Genomic DNA, 19,950 nt, shown 5'->3' with positions numbered 1-19,950 from the left:
GGAAGCATTGTCCATTCATGGCATCCAGAGAAGGTATTTAGTGATCCCAGGAATGCTGGGTAAGCACTCATGCTGACAAAAAGGGTTACATACAGTAGAACTAGTTTAACACCAGTCCCTTTTGCTTAATCCATAATGGATACAGTGGGGTTGATAGGATGGAAGATTAAGATGCAAGGCTTTGAGTTTTATTTAAAGAACAAGCTTTCAATCTTCCCATCCCCTCCTCCCCCGATGCTGTAGTCATGAAATCTTTGGTTGCGTTTCTTAATCTTGGATTAGTCCATGTCTCTGCGCTTCAGACCGCTCCTCAGAGCCCAAGGAGATGGCTTAATAGCCTAAGCTAAGGGTAGGCAACCTATGCACAGATGCCGAAGGCGACACACAAGGTGGTGATTTTCAGTGGCACTCACACTGTCTGGGTCCTGGCCACCGGTCCGGGGGGCTCTGCATTTTAATTTAATTTTAAATGACACTTAAACATTTTAAAAACCTTATTTACTTTACATACAACAATAGTTTAGTTATATATTATAGACTCATAGAAAGATACCTTCTAAAAACATTAAAATGTATGACTGGCACACAAAACCTTAAATTAGAGTGAATAAATAGACTGGGCACACCATTTCTGAAAGGTTGCCGACCCCTGGCCTAAGCCTTAGAATGAAATGCCTATGGGTAGACTCCCTGGAACGACAGCTTTGAGTCTGGGCAGGATCGACTCAGCCTTTCATCTTCCTCACGGCAAAGTTCTGTGCAGTTTAGCATGCGTGGGGGCTCTCAAAGGAGACCTTAAAAACCATGTTCCTATCTGCTCCTGCCCTCTACTATCACAGAATGCTGGTCAGACCATCATACAGTAATATTAAAGTGACCCAGCACTTTGAGGAGCCAAGCAGGGTGGAAAAGAAGGGACATATTGCTACCTACCTAGGAGGAAGGATGTTTTTGTGGCTGACACACAGGACAGGAAGTCCGGATACGTGGATTCTAATCCCAGCTCTGATACCACCTTTGCGCTCTGTTTCTTCGTATACAGAATAGAGATAATTCATATTTATATTAAAGTAGTGCCTGGAGACCTCAGTTAGGATCAGGGTCCCATCATGCTAGGTGCTGTACAAACACATATGACGACATGGTTCTTGTCCTGAAGGATTTAATACCTTCCCTACTTGGTGCTGTGTGTTTGCTTAATTTAATTTGTGCTTACAAAAGCCTTTGAGCTTCTCAAATGGAGCGCATTGTTAAAATGTAACTTACTAACTAGCACTGCCCAGTGCTTGAAGGAGGCAAAGAGACAGAGTTTGTATCACAAAAGCAATTTGTCCTGCTCATGGCATGCCTTCTCCCTTTTTATTTCCTTTCTTGGAGGGTGGTGAGGGCAAATTAAATAAAAAAACCTAAGTTAATACAGGAGAGTCGAGAAGCTAGCGTTCCAATGGTTAACTGAGATGCAGTGCACCGATGTAGCATTTTCCGTTCTATTCCTGTTCTCCTAACTGAGGCCATGAGCCTGCAATCAGATCCCCTCAAGGGGCCCCACTGAGGCTCCAGGAGTGGTGGGGTCCATTTGCAGGATTGAAGTTAGCGTTACCAAGTCTGCTTCTACCACAACACACACACAGGATGGGTCATGTAGCTGGGTAAATGTTTCTGTAGAAACTGTAACATTGGAATTTACTTACTTCAGAATGCTTATTTCCTCAGCCTTACTGTTGCATGAATGTCCATTTTAACCATTTCCAGAATAAAAGCTCATAAAAGGTACCTTGGGTTGTGCAGACGTTTCCCGGAACAGAGCAAGATATTATTTATCTGGGAACTCCCACAGCAGCTGATGAGAGATAGTCACATGCTTGAAAAGCAAATGTGACCTTCTGGTTTGTGTCTAGTGTTTTTGCTGCATGTGTTTTATGTGTGCATGGCTGACCAGTGAATACTCCCAGGATAGAATCAGTGCTAATGCAACACCTGTTAATCACTGAAATCTCATCACCTCCTGGTTTCTTTACTGTTAATCTATCACAGTTCGACAGGTTGCCTTAGCAAAAATGTCACTTCAATTACTGCTGTTTCGCTTCACCTGGCTCATACACTAATAGAGTTTGGCAGGATTAATTAATTTTGCTCTACAATTAAAGGAGACCTAAGACAAACCTTAACTCTTCGTTCACCAAGCCACATCCAGTCAATCCCACGAGGCTGCTTGCTGCTGGGGTTTAACAGCTGTGAGGAGTGTTTTGTTGGGCTGTCCAGCAGATCAGGTCCCCCTAGGAGAGCTCGACTGTCCTTTCTGGAGAGAGGGCTCGTTGAAGATGTCTTAAAAAGGGCACTATCTAGATAAAATGAGATTAAAAATAATATTGTTTTGTCTCAGCTACAGTCAGTGTTCAGTTGCCAGCCCCAGAGCATACTATTCAATCACGGGTATGTGAATGGTGATGTATTGGAACAGGTCACTTCCCATCCCTAATGTCTACTATCCTAATTCTTTTAGGTGTTTATGGAAGTGTCTCATACCCTGTGATAGCTCCTGCAGAACGAGACTGGAAAAGTAAATCTTTCCCATGTTGTCCCGTTAAGGGGTTGGGCTGGCTTGCTGTAGATCCCACCCCCAAATGGGACAGGCCCTCTCTTTAAAAACAATAGTGAACCCCCCAAACTCATTGCACGTGGCCTAAGATGGGAAAAGGCTCTATACCTCATGAAGCAGCCAGTCCACTTGTTGAAATAATAGATGGCATGTGAATGACAAAATGCAAAGCTCTAACGGAATGTTAGGAACTATTAGGAAAGGGATAAATAACAGTAGATATCACAATGCCACTATAGGAATCTGTGGTGTCCCAAGACCTTGAATACTGTGTCCAGTTCTTGTTGCCCCATCTCAAAAAGGATATGATGGAGTGAAAAAGGTTCAGAGAATGACAACAAAGATGATCAAGGGTATAGAACAGCTTCCATAGGAGGAGAGATTAAAAAGACTGGGACTGTTCAGATTAGAAAAGAGACGACTAAGGGGTGGTTGATAGAGGTCTATAAAATCATGACTGGTGTGGGGGGGGGAAGTGTTATTTACCCTTTCCCACAATATAAAACCCAGGAGTCACCCAATGAAATTAATAGGCAGCAGGTTTAATACAAACAAGATGAAGTACTTTTTCACACAGTGCACAAATAACCTGTGAAACTTGTTGCCATGGGATGTTGCAATGGCCAAAAGTATAACAGGGTTCAAGAAAAGAACTAAATAAGTTAATGGACGATAGCGCCATCAGTGGCCATTAGCCAAGACAGCCAGCACTGCAACCTTATGGCTTGGGGCCACCCTGAACCTCTGACTGCCAGAACCTGGGTGGGGAAGACTGGGTAGCATAGGCGTTGACACCATGTGTGCTCCAGGGATTAGGCACCCATGAAAAAAAAAAGAAGGTGGGTGCTGAGCAACCATCAGCCACAGCTGTTTGGTGGGAGGTACTCAGGGAAGGGTGGAGAGCAGCAAGTGGTGGGCAGCCAGGGGCCTTGAGGGAGAGGGCAGAGCAGGAGTGGGAAGAGGCAGAGTGAGGATGGGGCTTCAGGGGAGGAGCACCCACAGGAAAAACAAAAGCGCCTGTGCTGAGTAGATCACTCTGACTGCCCTGTTCTGTACTCGGCTCCTGTCCCGCCAGGCTTTGTTACTGGCCACTGTCAGGAGACAGGCTGCTGGCTAGATGGACCATTGGTGTGACCCAGCATGGCAGTTCTTACGTTTTCTTTCATCATCCTATTCACAAATGAAGAAGTTATGAAAGTAAGAAGAGTGTGACATGACAGCTGCATTTTCAGACACTTTCAACAGAAATAAGAAGCCAAGTTATTTTTGTCTAATCCCATTTTCTATAAACCAGGCGGATGTTTTATGTATTTTGGCAGAATGAGGTCTATCTGATTGCAGTGTTTCTAAAGACCAGATTTGAGGATTCTGAAAGCATTGGAAGACTTTTTTTAAAGTTATGTCAGGGCTCATTATTTCTGATAGAGATCCCACCTGGAAGCTATCTGCATTATTTTGCAATTCAGTGCCGTAAGGGATTTTTAAGCACTCTTTTGAAAAGACAGAAGCTGATTGCGGTACGAGTGTGCCAATGCGATTGGGAGAGAGAGAGAAAATAATACAATTGTGTCAAACAAAATAGCTTAAAAAGCCCACCACAGGGAAAACAAAGATTGCCTTTTTTATTCCAAGACAAAACACTTCAAAATAGTTAAGATTCTAAGCACCAAAGAGCTAAGAATTAACTCTGAAGAGTGATTCTCTCCCCAAAATAAAATAGCACAGTGGGGTTCCATTTTCATTTTTCTGATTCCAGCTCAAATTTACTCAGATTACATACAAAGACTTCTTTCTAGCTGCCACCCACCTCTCTTGGATCTGAAAGTCAAACTGGATCATTTCTGGGACATAATCCTTCTCCAGGAATAAAGATACTTCAGCTCAATTTCTGTGCTCAGTAACACTTGTGTAACCCCCAATACTGCTAACCTCATGCATTAGGAAAATCAAGAGTCAGGCAGCCAAAAACCATGAGATTGGCTTAAAAATCAGGAGATTTAAAAAAAAAAGATTTTTTGGTCTATTTGTGTTCTGTTTTTTAGAGCTTTTACTGTACACTTGGGTCTCATTTTTCCATCTTCTCTGCAGCCATGAAGGCTACTTATTACTTAATTTTTTTAAAATGTTAATGAAAGCTGAGATTCTCAGGTAAGTACATGGCTCCAGGAGCCGTGGCTATAAGAAAAACACTATTGCAAGCCATGCAATAAAATCACAACAGCTACAACACCAAACCCCTTTGTCTTTATTGAGGTTACACAAGTGTAACTGTGGATAGAATTTAGGCCTGAAATCAGAACCTACTGAATAATACTCTTGTTGCGTGAGACAGGATAGAATCCAGCTCACTCTTCTGTAGCTGCCTTGGCTCAGGAGAGCTAACACAAGTCAAAAGTATCAAATGGTTACTTTTTACACGGATGCCAATAGATTGGACTCTGAAGGTCAGCCGTTAAGAAAGGTGGCACCATTTTTACATAATCACTTTTCTGATCAAAGCAGTACTTTGAAGGGGAAAAATCTCTTAATACAGAACATTGCTCTTTTCAAAAAACACCAAAATAGGCCAGTGTGTCATAGTATGTTGGGAAGAAAATGTCAGCCCATTTGGCATTCTAAACACTTCAGTCTTAGACCATTATGATCCCTTCACCTTTTCTAGGTCTGACTCCATCCAGCTGTCCAGGCTCCCATGCTCACAGATGTACCGGCCAACCAATTAACTAACTCCACTGAAACACTTTTATGTCAACAGATACGTGGGGATGCTTTTAAGCGCACCAGATAGTTTTAGGAAAAGTGATGAACGAGATTCAATAACTGAGGAGTGTGAAGGAAAGGCCCTGTCAGAAAGTGTAGACTGCAAAGCAAAACTGTGGGAGGGGAGATACCAGCTTCTCTTTGATGAGCTGAACAAGAAGATTGCATTCCATAACTGAGGGGTGTAGGCCAGCGTTTGAGAATAAAAACATGACTGTCAGGGCTTTGCTAGTGGGATGTGGGTATATGGAACAGCTGGCAAGTATGCACAGACACAGAAACTGCATTAAGATCAGTCTTAACCATAAATCAAATACTATAATAGAAGACGAACAGGAAAGTAACAAGCAACAGACAAGAATGGTTACTTACCCTACAGTAACTGTGGTTCTTCCAGAGGTGCTGGCTACACAGATTCCACCCTTAATGCGCACATGCCCCATGCACACAAGATCGGAGTCTTTTGAGCAGCAGTGTCCATTGGGACTGTGCCTACACCCTAAGTGCCTGGCTCCTTTCCCCTGAAGGCATAAAGGGTGGAGTGAGCCCAACTCTGTCTCAGTTCCATTGCCAGTACAGATTTCCCTAGGAGTAGGACTCTGCAGTAGTGGGGAAGGAGGATGGGACATGAAATTTGTGTAGACAACACATCTTGAAGAACCACAGTTGGTTACTGTGGGGTAAGTAACCATTCCTCCTTCTTCGAGTGCTTGTCCACACAGCCTGGGGACTAACAAGCAGTTATCTAGTTGTTTGGAGGTGGGTAACAGGAGTCCTGTTTAAATAATCATAGCAGGACAAACCTGCTTCTGATCTGGAAGCCTCTAGTAAGGATTAGTGTCTTGTAAATATGCTGGTCAAACTCTACATAGCAACTCTACACACTTCAGTTGTAGGGATAGTCCCCAACCATTGAGCAAAGGCTGCTTGAGCACTAGTGGACTGAGCTCTAATATGGTTACATGTCTCTACCCTGGCTAACTCATAACATGTCCTTTTACAGCTGGAGACCCACTTGGATAACCTCTATGACATTTAACTCTACCAGCAAAGGCCACACATAGTCTTTCAGGTTAAAGAGCCAAGAATCAGTCCTGAGGATCTAAGACTCGAGTCATCTTCTTGAATTTGAAATGGTGGACGAAGATGTTGAGACATCAAAGGTCCAGGGAAGGCCACCAACTCTCTTTCTTCTTTGGGATCAGAAAATGGGACTAAAACCTCCTGTTCCTGAACTCTACAAGTACCTCCTCCACTGCTCCCAGTTGTAGTAAACTTTTGTGAGAAGGGTCTCAAAAAAGGGAGAAAGGGGGTAGGAAGGGATTGTGATAGCTGCTGGATTCCTTCACCAAGTAGTTGCTGAACTAACAAGAGGGGATGCCATTTTAGATTTGGTTTTGATGAGTAGCGAAGACATCACAGAAGAAACGGTTGTAGGGGACAACCTTGGTTCGAGCGATCATGAGCTAATTCAGTTTAAACTAAATGGAAGGATAAACAAAAATAGATCTGTGACTAGGGTTTTTTATTTCAAAAGGGCTAACTTTAACAAATTAAGGAAATTAGTCAGGGAAGTGAATTGGACTGAAGACCTTGTGGATCCAAGAAAGGGGAAAAAATTCATAGGCAGGAGTTGTAGACGAAGCCGGATAAGCAAGCATCTCAGAGAGGTGATTAAGAAAAAAGCAGAAAGCCTACAAGGAGTGGAAGATGGGAGTGATCAGCAAGGAAAGCTACCTTATTGAGGTCAGAACATGTAGGGATAAAGTGAGAAAAACCATGTAGAGTTCTCCCTTGCAAAGGGAATTAAAACCAATAGTAAAAAGGTTCTATAGCAATATAAATAAAAAGAAAAAGAAAGAAGAAGTGGGACCACTAAACATTGAGGATGGAGTGCAGGGTTAAGGATAATCTAGGCATGGCCCAATATCTAAACAAATACTTTGCCTCAGTCTTTAATGAGGAGTTTAGGGATAATGATAGGATGACAAATGGGAATGAGGATATGGAGGTAGATATAACCACATCTGAGGTAGAAGACAAACTCGAACAGCTTAATAGGACTAAATCGGGGGGCCCAGATAATCTTCATCCAAGAATATTAAAAGGAACTGGCACATAAAATTGCAAGCACATTAGCAAGAATTTTTACTTAATCTGTAAATTCAGAAATTCTCCAGTCATACGGTACAATCCCTAACATAGTTCCTATTTTAAAGAAAGGAAAAAACAAGTGATCCGGGTAACTACAGCCTGTTAGTTTGACATCTGTAATATTCAAGTTCATAGAAAAATTTTTGAAGGAGAAAGTAATTAAGGATATTGAGGTCAATGGTAATTGGGACAAAATACAACATGGTTTTACAAAAGGTAGATAGTGCCAAACCAAACTGATCTCCTTCTTTGAGAAGGTAACAGATTTTTTAGGCAAAGGAAACGCAATAGATCTAATTTACCTCGATTTCAGTAAGGCATTTGACACGGTTCCACATGCGGAATTATTAGTTCAATTGAAAAGATGGGGGTCAATATGAAAATTGAAAGGTGGATAAGGAACTGGTTAAAGGGGAGACTACAACGGGTCACACTGAAAGGTGAACTGTCAGGCTGGAGGAAGGTTACTAGTGGAGTTCCTCAGGGATCAGTTTTGGGACGAATCTTATTTAATGTTTTTATTACTGATCTTGGCACAAAAAGTGAAAATGTGCTAATAAAGTTTGCCAATGACACAAAGCTGGGAGGTATTGCCAATACACAGAGAAGGACCAGGATATCATACAGGAAGATCTGGATAACTTTGTAAACTGGAGTAATAGTAATAGGCTGAAATTTAATGGCACCAAAATGTGTTTTTAAAAAAATATACAATTATATGAATTTTGAAAAAAAATAAAAATCAAAGCCTATTAAAAACCATTTTTTTGTCATTTTATTAAAAATTTTAAAAGGTTTAAAATCAAAATGTACATCTACTATATGGTAATCTGCTTGTACACTCACAGTTAAAGTGCTAAAAATCAAATGTTACAAAACTGATACTGGCCTACTGTAAACAAGTCTACCAAGAGCCATGTAAGTAAAACCAGCTAACTTTAGGTACGATATCATGCTAATAACAAAGTGCAACCACTACATACAAAATCTCACAAACACTAAAGCTTTCCCCCTCATTCAGAAATGGATGACGTTACAATACATACATGAGCATCTCAACAGAAACATTTGAAGAGATGAGAATGCCATTAAATGCACTGGTCATCATCATGAGAACCTAGAACAGTTCATTACAGTTGAAAACTTCAAAGATAACCCATCTCAGAGTCATTGTTCATCAGCAATCAATGTAACACGGTCATAAGATAGGTACATTAGCACAAAAGTGTAATCTGATATGAATTTTAACATTCCACAGCTCAAGTTTGATCTTTGCTACCAGAGGTCCATCTGCATATGATATTAATTTGCCAGCAACATTCCTCCTGCTTTAATTGTGCAGTCCTGCAAGGTATCCTCAGATGGCTCTTCCATTGAAATATATGGGAGATTGAGTGAGTGAGTATGTGGCTCAGACCTTAAATAATTTTAGTGCTTGTAAAAGATACCAAGACTGACCGCAGTAGAGACTTCAGTCTTCTAGTAGGTCTCTAGAACAATACAACACCAGTACAATACAAGCTCTTCTCACCCTTCATCTTTGTACCTCAACTGTCAATTCAGCAGGACCAGTTCTGAAGAGGAGGATAGTAATGCAGTCTCTATACCCATGTTATCTTCAGTCTCTCTGCTAAAAATCTGTACGGGTACCAAACTGTGGTGGAGGGTTCTAACATGGATGCCTGCCCCTTAGGAACTGGACTGAGACCACAGACTGATTTCAGCAGCAGACCTTACATTACTACTAACCTGAGATGCTTCCAAACCAATAGTCTATAGGTGAACTATATCCTGTAATCAATCTCTGATCATTCATATTTCAAATATATGCTATATACAGCTCAGAACTAAAGCCTCTGTAGCAAAACTTACATTTAAAAAACTAAAACTAAGAAAATACCAATTTACAGCATTTGAGAGCAGGTAAGCTGCTTTACAAGCAAATTTGTGGCTTTTTTTTTTTTTTTAAGTTTTCCAAAACATTTCCCAAACAAACCCTAGTTTGTGATTCAATAGGCAAAACACTGTCCTTGAGAAATATTGCACTCTCAGACAAACTTGTACATGTGACATCATTCTGTCTTCATTATGCAAAACTTCATTAAAACCATAGAAGTTAGGGTGAAGCACATTGAAGACATAGTAGCCAATGGAATAAGAAATGAAGAACATTGCCAGCGCTAGGGATGCCGTTGCCATAGGCAATCTGGCAAATGCCTGACTTTACCAGCCTGCAGTCAGAGATACAACTTAAGTGGTTACTGAACATTTCAATGTCACCAGCAATCACCTATTCTCTATGTAGGGTAGAGTTGGCCCTGAACAAAAGTATGCTGGCATGAGGTTTCAGAGGAAAGCATGTTGGACCAGCATGTAGGAGAAAGATCCAAGATGTTCATTCCTTGAAGACATGATGCTGTAACTAAAGCAATACAAATATAGATAGTCTTATGGCTAAGGCCTAAAACTGGCAATCAGGAGATCTTGATTTTATTTTCAGCACTGCTACAGCCTTCCTTGTAACCTTAGGTGACACAAACTCTCCGTGCCTCATTTATCCCAACTATAAAATGGAGATAATGCAAATACTTTACACAAGTACTATGATGCTTAATTCATCATTTTAAAAGGAATCTGAAATAAGAAGGCAGGTGCTTTAAAATATAATGTAGTATTATATTAGTTTAGTTTTGAAGCTAATAGGATGTGGAGTTGGGACTACAAGAGGCTGGTGGGGAAATCAGCAACTGGGACCAGAATGTTATATTTGAATCACTACTTAGGCTGTGCATTCTATGTACAGAATAGGTAAGTGAGAACGTCTAAACGCTCACATCTGGAACCGCAAACACAATCCCCCCCTCACCCCCCAAATTTAAAACAAAATAACCCCAAACAAACCATGGATCTAACCTCAACCATTCCAAATCCCCCTCCCACAGTTAAAGAAGCCACAGTATAATGCAAAACCATTGTCAAAACCAGAACACTGTTGGAAACAGAGCAATAAAGATCAATGTAAACACTTTACTTTCAGTTACAACAATTAAAAAGTTGAAGATAATTGACTCCCTTTTTAAATCCAAATTCCTACAAAATAGCATCCCTTTGAAAAAACAAAGTTGCTTAGTTTAAGCTAAATTTTAAAACAAGAACATGTTTCACCATTGTTGGCAATATGGAATTGGAATTTTGTCAACCTAAAAGCCATCCTTAAACACATCTCATACCCATCTGCTTTAAAACAGGTGATATAGAATAATCAGACACTTAACCTAATACACGACTGTGGCAGTTAGCTATACATACAGCCAATCCAACAGAAGTTATAGGGTCTATTCTGCCCTCCAAGCACATGTGCACTGTAACTTTTATCACTATTAATGGATTTACATAGAGGGGAGAGTACAGAGTAAGCTTCCAAAAATTTGTATTTGAAGTTGGTTTTGGTTCATGCCTCTCTTTTGGAGAAAAGCCTGGTTAGGCTGGGAAAAGTAATTTATAGTAAACAGATTTTTAAAGACATGGTGACCCCAACAGCAACCTTTGATTTTAAAGACTGAAATGGCAAAGTGATTTGCTGTCATGTCATTGGGGAATAATTAAAATGAATAATAGTTGCACAGCCTAAGTCTTGTTTTCAAAAAGCCCCTGAGGTTATGCCATCCAAGCATGTACAAAGCCTTTTCAACATACCTCAAACAGGTCAAAAAGGGAATGAATATTAGGACAATGGAACAAGTGTATATTTCCCAGAAGTATTCTACAGTAATGACTGAGGTAGGTTCAAATGTAATCAGTATTTCTTCAAGGTGAATGATACCTGAAACTCAGGCTGGTCTACACTGGGGGTGGAGGGGCAGAAGGGAATCGATCTAGGTTATGCAACTTCAGCTATGTGAATAACATAGTTGAAGTCAACGTACTTAGACCTACTCACCGTGGTGTCTTCACTTTGGTGAGTCAACTGCTGCTGCTCCCCCATCAACTCCGCCTGTAACTCTCATGGCGGTGGAGTACAGGAGTGGACAGGAGAGTGCTCAGAGATCGATTTATTGCATCTAGACTAGACTTGATAAAATGACCCCCGCTGGATTGATCACTGCCTGCCGATCTGGCAGCTAGTGTAGACATACCCTTACAATAGCTGCTTCAGATCTACTGTACCATTAAAAACATGACTTGACTTTGCCTACAATGTCCACAAAGACGTGGTATACCCTAAAGGCAAAAGAGGAGCAAAATTATTCCTGTTTCCACAAAAATCAGAGAATTCTCTGTTCCGAATGATAGTAGAGAGCTGGATAGAAGAGAGCCATAATATAAGCCAAATACTCTCTCCAGTGCACACCCCACCTAAATGGGTTGGGGGCCTACAGAGGGGGAATGTGAAAACCTGCTCCACCTCCAAGTCTACAGAGTGGCAGCAGTTACTGACCCTGACCACCCCTTCACCTCCTTTCCACAGCTGTGTAATCTGGCTGGTGGATCTTTGCACCCATGGCTCCACTGCTGCACTCCTTCCTCGATACTCCCCCCCCCCCACACCTCTAAACCTCCCACTCCATAACATACTCAGTATAAAGGGAGCCTTCACAGAGCACATTTCTGTGGTCTCTTGTGGGTTCCCCACATAAACTCCCTGCATCCATTTCACCCACCCCTCCAAACCCAAGCTGCAGGGGCTGGGATCAGGATTTGTTCTTATAGGTACATAAGGAGAGAGGTCGAACATTCTAGTTTAAATGGAAAATCCAGGTTCCCCTATCATGAGTTTGAGGGGTCAGGAACAGGCTGTCTCAGTTTTTGTACATTAATTTAAAAAATGGATAGCTGATTATCTAAGTAACTGGCTTCAAATTGAGTTTTCCACCTCTCCCCACAGAAAAATTGTAAACAAGTAGAAAATTTAAATAGTATTTAGTAAAAAGGCAAGGACAATACCAATTTAAAAAAAATCATGCCTTCCCTGCCCCCACCCCAACAATAGAGCCTGAACAATTCTGTAAGAACTGACTATCTTCACTGGAGTTTCCTTTCTTCCTACGGAATGCTCATTCTTTTGTTTTATTTCCAGCATAACTGTTTAAAAATGCCTGCTGATTTCTCACAGATGCCCTTTGTACAGTAGTTAATATGCAGCTCTCCCTCTGTGCTTGATGACAAGTATCACTTTATTATCTAATCAGAGACAAAAGGGTTTCATGGAAGAACTTCAAATATTCAAGAGTTTCCTTCTGCTTATCGGAACTCTTAACATGACCTCGCCAGTGAGTCTTCAAAGGTAACAATTACTGAAATTCAAAGTATTTAGGGATTTTTTGTTAATAAGAAATCCAGCTATGATATATGATGGGAAAATAACAAGTTATCAAATAAATTAATAATTATCTACTGGTAGGTTCAAAATGAAGCTATCACTAGCTTTTACTTTTGTTAATTTCCAGATTGCTGATCACTGGAGCATCCCAGCACTGATGTGAGCACAATGACAGCTGGCTTTAAAAAGGCAAAGCCAAACTTCAGCTTCCTGATACAAAAAATCAGCACCAATGGGAAGCACAATAATACTGAGTATTATCGCATCACTGAGAAATGGACTCCAAGTAACACTGTCACAGGAGGTTCTCCTTTATGTTGAAAGCAAATCAAGCACTGGTTCCATCCTCTTCAATAACCCGGTTCATGCTGGTACCATGTGTAATGTGGGTCATTGGGTTGTTGCTGAGATCCCTGATGCTGCTATGACGTGACTGTTCATTGAGCCGATGTGAACTGCTATGCCTGGAGTGATCAGTCAGTCGTGACATGCTGCCATGAGGTAGTCTGTCTTCAATGCCTCTGTAGCTGCAGGGGGTGTACCTAATTTATACAAACAAGGCCAATTTCATTATTATCTCAGGCGAGAGAGAGGGAGTGTGTGTAAGTAAATAACTCTTGATTATATATAGTACTATGTTTTTATGAAAAACAGAAAGACTCAGTCTACTTGGCTCTACCACTGAACTCATGTGTGACCTCTGGCAAGTTGCTTTACCTTTCTGTGTCCCCGCCCCCCCCGGCCATCTATAAAATGAGGATAAGGATACTTACCATAGCACCATATACGCATTGTGAATAATAATTTGGTGAGTAAATACAAAGTTACCTAATGGTCACTTCAACTATACTACATTTTTTTTTTTAAATTTCAGTAGAACTACGACAATTTACTCCAGCTGAGGATCTGGCACATTCTTCAGTTAGTTAAACTCACAGAAGTGTACAGAGCAGCCGTGCTCGAACACTACACTGAACTTGGAACAGATTTCATTTCCCATACAGTAGACACTACACACACAAGGCACATTCTGTCTCAGTAGAGAAAGAGCTATTGGCTGCATTCATACTCTGACTAATTCATACACTCACAACTACTGAAAGAAGTTATGGTACATTTCCTCTTTCTAACCCAGATATTAAAGTTCTTTTAGGACCAAATGCAGAGGATATAATCACTAGTTTGAGAAGGTGAATATTAGCAGAGGTTCAGAATCCACCCTTACGGTGACCAAAGCATAGCCAAATGAAAAAGTGCAGGTAGTGACCAGGATCCCCCCTGATTATAGAGGCACAACTCTATTTACATTAGAATTTTAAACTATGCATGGAACTCACCTGCCATCACGGGACCTATGCAGGCTGCCATGGTAGCTGCTTACTTTGCTGTGAACACTGCCTGCTTTGCTCCTCTGGTCATCCATCATAGCCAGATGAGTAGATGAGGCATGAGTGGAAGTCCCCTGAGTGGAAGTGCCCCTTGACTTTCGGATAATGGGGGTATTAGGATCCCTCAGAAGTGACTGAGCAAAATCGGGCTCCTGCAGCACCTGGCGGCTCTCATTTACAGCTCTAGTCAAAACATGGAATTGGAATAATTAATGTTAAAATAAAAAATACAGCAAAGCGATCACAACAGCTCTTCCAAACTGGCCTATGCCATCAATAAACATGTAGCTTTAATACGCACATCATGATCAAAATGTTACAACTTGGTACCTAAAGAGCAGTGAGGCAGAACAATCAGGGAACTTATTTAGTTGCCTACATATGAATTGAGTTGCCTAATTTTAAGCACCTCAATTTGAACATTTTGGCCAATGCTTAGAGAATCATCCTGTAGCCTGTAATTGCTCTTCTAGTGTAGGCATGTGGAGCACACGGTAGTATAATTGCAGTGTAAATAAAAGATTTGCCATTACCTCACATGACTCCAGCAGCTTCATGAATCCTATGGATCATGCAAGAACTAGAAGCAGTGTAATTTTCTTTTAAACCTGGAATTCCCTTATGGCATTACCTCTGGAGAGTTCAGAGATATTGCCCAGATTCCTGCAGAAGCAGTCATCTACATAAACAGGAAAAGTCACTACCTTCCCCCTGAATGGTATTTTAAAAACTGAATTATAAATGTCCTTAAAAGCAGCATATTTTATGAATTACAAAATATACAGAATCTGTCTTTGCCTTAGCTCAATGATTGTGGTTCCCACCCTGGTTTTTTGGAGCCCCTCCATGCAGGATTGGTGGATGGGTGCACTTTTAGTATCCTCTAGGTATGCTCTGGCAGAGTTGCCAGTGATTTCTCTGTCCATTTGATCTCTTTTTAGTTATTTTGTAGAATGGAAAAAAAAAACTTTTCTAAAGCTCTTGGTTTTGTGTCCCTTCTCCTAGGGTCCCCCCCCTCACCTAATGGCTCCTTCTTCTCATTCTCCCACTCGTCAAAATGCTACACTGTCTACTTGGAATGGAGCTGTCCATCCACAGCTCCATGAACAAAAACCAGCTCTGCCTCTCACTGATGATTTAACTGCCACAGCAACAAAAGAGAGCAGCTTGAGCCAGAAGGCTGGTGTGTGCTGTCCTGCAACAGAAGGGCCACCACAGGAACATGGCAACAAGCCTGGAAGCTTCAAGGAGCCACCCACTACTTTAACTGACGAAGAATGTTTAGGATAGAGCACCTGGTGTCATGCAGCTTTCTCTGCCCTATTGCTCGGATCCTCCGCCCTATCTCCTACTCCACCCAGACTAGTCTGTCACCTCCAGGGATGTCCAGGCTAGGAAATATTGCCTTAGTCTCTACATAGCTTTATTTGAAAGGGTGTATTTGGGTAGATAAAACATGTATTAATTAGACTAAGTTGCTATGAATCTTATACAAGTGACCACATTTAATAGGTTGCCTTTTGCCTTAAAATCTGCCCCAACTATATTGAGTGCAAATTTCCTCCATTTTTAGTAGAAGACCACTTTAGTGTTAAGCAGTGAATTTGTCAGTCCATTGAGAGGTCACTTAAGACAGATTTCACTGCAATTCATTTTATTAAACTGCAGTTTGGTAGGGGCTTCAATGCACAATAGAAAGATTAAGAAATGTACACAACTGCTGCAGAATCATGGTGGAAAAATGCTTGCTTCATTTCAATAGAAAGGATCAGTTGTCTAGCAGAGGAGATGGTGTTTACAGAGAAGGAAGCTATACTACTGCACACTTCAGAAAGTGATAAAAATGTACGATATCGTGGCATATCCCATTTGCTCTAAGAACAAGGAAGCAGAATAGCTTGATAATAGATGAAGAATGTTAATTTGATTCTGTTATCAAGAAAACAATCTGGTGCAAATACATGACATTTCTAGGCAAGTTGCCTCTGCTCCCATCCCTCTCTCCAAGAAGGAACTGGTTAGGACAGGATTAACTCAAAGTGTTCTCTCAGGAGTACATGAGAGAAACGGTTTATTTGCCAATATTACACTGGTAAGTCTTTCACATAACAGCACTCACTCTTTTTTCCTGCGTCCATGAAAAAAGCTGGCCCATTCAAAGCAGGTCTTTTTACTTCCAACCCAAAAGACAGAAGGGATCCCAACCACTAGAGCCATAAGATACTTCATCAGAAATAGAATCAGGTCTGGGCGGCTCATCTGAGAGATCTAGAGAGAGGAAACAGAAAAGAACATGTTGCAAACCATTATAGTTTGCTACTCAAGCTATTAACTAATTTAAAATAACTGTCTCAGCCTTGAGCCAAAGTAAACATCATCAGGGTTCCTTTGTTTCACAGTTCTATAGAACTTCACAGAACAATGTGCAGGCTGGTGCAGTGTAAAAACAAAAGATTCAAATACTGAGAGGTCTTGTATTTCTGGTCTGGTGTAGTGTTTGCTGAACAATTTTGAAATATTATTGGTTCAAAAATGAGCCTTTGTAATTTGTGAATAGAGATAAACTACATAAACCCATGTGCTTCAACTTCTGTTAGAAAGTCAATAATACAGACACCTCCACATCATGGAACATATTCAACAACCCCTTATCCCTTATTCCAGTGAGGATCAGATTCTTGTTTTCCATTCCCTAGAGCCTTGGTTTGGCAGCAAGGTGGTACCACACGATTCTTACCCCCCACTGGATGATACATGAAGAAACAATCACAGCTTATACTAAGTCCTTATTACCAAACAATGTGGGCGTTCCTTTGACAAAATTTATGATCAGTACATTTGGGGAACTTCCTGAGTTGTAGCCGCAAGACATGAACCATAAAAAAAACAAGATTTCAAGCTGAAGTTCAAAAGAACTAATTTTCCCTGAGCCACTCCACCACCTTGTTGCAAGGAGAGCTAATTCACTGTGCATTCCCTGCTTTGCACTGCTACTGTATCCCAGAACTAGTCACGTGACATTTTCACTAAAACCGTCACAACTGAAAAAATATCCTCAGTCTTAGAGGCCCACGATCAGGAAGCCATTTCTATCTCAGGGTCTCCAACTTCTGGTCGACCTTCATTGAAAGCTTCCATTGGCAGTATACGATCTGCCATTAAATGATGTAGGAAATAATCTGAGAAGCAGAATACCACGCCCAGAGATGTGCTTCACACAATAGAGTCTTAAACACAGAACACTCACTTCCCGTTTACTACCAATATAAATATTTATTTAGAGTAAAATCAGAAAGCAGTGTGATGATCTGAATCCAAGACCATGCATACAATGCCCTAAGTTAACACTGGGCAAACAAACAACGATAAAGCTGTCTTTTCATAGGATGAAAATTCAACTGAAGTGTTATCAAGCAGGGTTCAGTGGCTATTGTATCAAGATAACTTTATAAAAGCAACAGAATGGCTGATCAGCTGCTGTCTACTCAATTACATCTCATTTTCTGATGTGCATGTCAGTAGATGTACATACCAGTGAAGATATAATAATTACTAGTGTAACACTTTGCTTCTCTGTAGAATCTCAAAGCTCTTTACAAACAGTAGCATTTACTTGTGACGTTGGCAAGTAAAATTATCTCTATTTTACAGATGGGAAAAATGGAGGCACAGAGAGGTTAAGTGACTTTCCCAAAGTCACACAGCACATCCGTGGCAAAAAAAGAATACAAACCAAAATTTAACTACTATATGGCATTCCTTCATCATGGAGACAGATTTTTTAAAAAACGAATAAACCAAACATGAGCATTATCATGAGACTATTCTTCTTTGAGTTCCTGTTTGAATCAAGCGAGCTCAATTTGCCCATTGTCATTAGTTTGCTCAGCATCTTTTAATCTAGTTTCTGCCACTTTCTGCCAGAAAGCAACTACTGATGTTGATGGCCTTTGACAACCCTATAGACTCCTCCATATTTTTGTCCATTTAACTATACAAAACTGATCTGAAAGCTTCTTAGGTGGTATTGTACACAACCCTATTAAGATGGTGTTCCCCCCCCCACACACCTCTTTTGAGTGGACCGTTCTGTTTAAATCAAACAAGTATCCTGAGTTAAGCTTTAAAAAAAATAGCCTCATTACTACACAAGAACTACATTTTATACAATTTGAATAGCTTTGAAATGTGTAAATGGGGCACTAACTTGGTGGGAAGCATCATTTCCTAATGTAGATAAAAGATTTGGACAGGCTTTTATATACAAGAATCTATTCCCTGTATACTGGACCAAATTCTCTACTGGTCTAGCTATAATTGACTTCTTGATTTACACCATCACAGAATTTAGTCCATTGTATGAATATGAAATTAGGCCTCTGCTACCAAAGCCTCCACTGATCTACTGATTATTATAATACCTGTTACACAGGATATGCTCTGAAAAGTGCCACGCTGAATTCAGTGCTTGAATCATAGCACATTATCATTTTAACTTCAATTAGGAGTTGAAATTAACTCCAACTTCAAGGAGTTTTATGTTGGTCCTATTGTTACCTACTAGACATCCCTGTGTGTGAAGAAGCCTAATCCATTTCCCAAAAATATCCTGATCTGAAAATCTTATGATAAAAATGGTCAAAAGAATAAAACTTAAAAATCATACCAACTATAAACTGTACCCTAACAACAATCTTGTAGACTTCTGAATGGACAATATCTCCTAGTCCTACAGAAATGGGGCACCATCGTTTATTACTGCAAATAAGTGAATCTTCACTGCACAGATTAAGTGCAAACCAATACTTCAATATGAACGTATTCATCGAGATCATATCAGCATTTCTGGGTTCAGCACATCCATGCTTGGTGGATTTCCAAATTTATTTTTTTTATTTTATATAATTTCTCTCTCTCTCTCTCTCTCTGAGTTAGCATCCATTGACATTAATTGGGCAGTTTATACCTCAGAGCACACAAACTGCTTTGAAAGCCTTTGGATCTGCACACTACTTTAAGAGTGAGGATTTGTGGAAACATCTAAAGCAGCAGCATACATTCACTCTAAGCAGAAGCTAGGGTTGCCAACTCTGACTGAAGCTATTCTTGGAGATTCCCCCCTCTCACCCCAACATGACAATGTCATTTTCTTAAAATATCCTATTAAAATCTCCCAGTTTGCTTTCAATAGTCACTGGTAGACCGATGCCAATTCCGGGAGACTTCAGGCTAATCCTGGAGGGTTGGCAACCCTAGCTGAAGCACTCCTAGATGAACACACAAATAGGGTATTAAATTTCAACCCTTTATTTTGTATTAAGTGCAACTGAAAATATGATTCGGGAGCTAGACATTTTGACAATGCCTTTTACAAAGTATAAAAATCAATCAAATGTGGGAGGGGAAGAATGATGATACCAAGTGTCAACTCACTAGAGTCACAGAAAGATTTTCTTTTTTTAAAAGCATATTTCAAGGAAATACCACTATAAAAAGTAGCTGAAAAAAGATGCGTACAAGAGTATTCTGGTTCTTCTTTCAGCATACCAGCAGAGTGGATAAAAGCTATGTCAGTCAGCAGGGGCTTACTGTTATAATCTGCTGCAAATACTAAAGTTTATTTTTTAAAATCCCCAAAGTTGAACTATTGATGTAGATTGTTAAAAGAAAAATTGAAATGCTATTAAAGGATTAAAAGTGTGCCTTTCCTACTTATTTTTCTACAAACC

At 40.4% G+C, this 19,950-nt stretch overlaps 1 protein-coding gene across 3 annotated transcripts in view; it reads right to left on the bottom strand.

Moving 5' to 3' along the window:
* Positions 1-2,151: 2,151 nt before the first annotated feature.
* Positions 2,152-19,950, bottom strand: part of FZD3 (frizzled class receptor 3) — an 85,343-nt gene continuing 67,544 nt past the window's right edge. For 2 of the 3 annotated variants that reach the window (XM_030555166.1, XM_030555167.1), the window contains exons 5-7: positions 16,341-16,489; positions 14,171-14,404; positions 11,607-13,375 (exon numbers count right to left, since the gene is read on the bottom strand). In XM_030555166.1, the coding sequence (XP_030411026.1) occupies positions 13,162-13,375; positions 14,171-14,404; positions 16,341-16,489 (597 nt within the window). In that variant the 3' untranslated portion in view covers positions 11,607-13,161. Of the gene's footprint in view, positions 2,343-11,606; positions 13,376-14,170; positions 14,405-16,340; positions 16,490-19,950 lie in introns of those variants that run through there. The other variant, XM_030555169.1, reaches the window with a different exon arrangement.

The sequence above is a fragment of the Gopherus evgoodei genome, chromosome 3, assembly GCF_007399415.2.
Source record: "Gopherus evgoodei ecotype Sinaloan lineage chromosome 3, rGopEvg1_v1.p, whole genome shotgun sequence".
In the NCBI taxonomy this organism is placed as follows: Eukaryota; Metazoa; Chordata; order Testudines; family Testudinidae; genus Gopherus; species Gopherus evgoodei.
The sequence above is the reverse complement of the archived record's forward strand: the minus strand, read 5'-3'. Positions and strand labels throughout refer to the sequence as shown.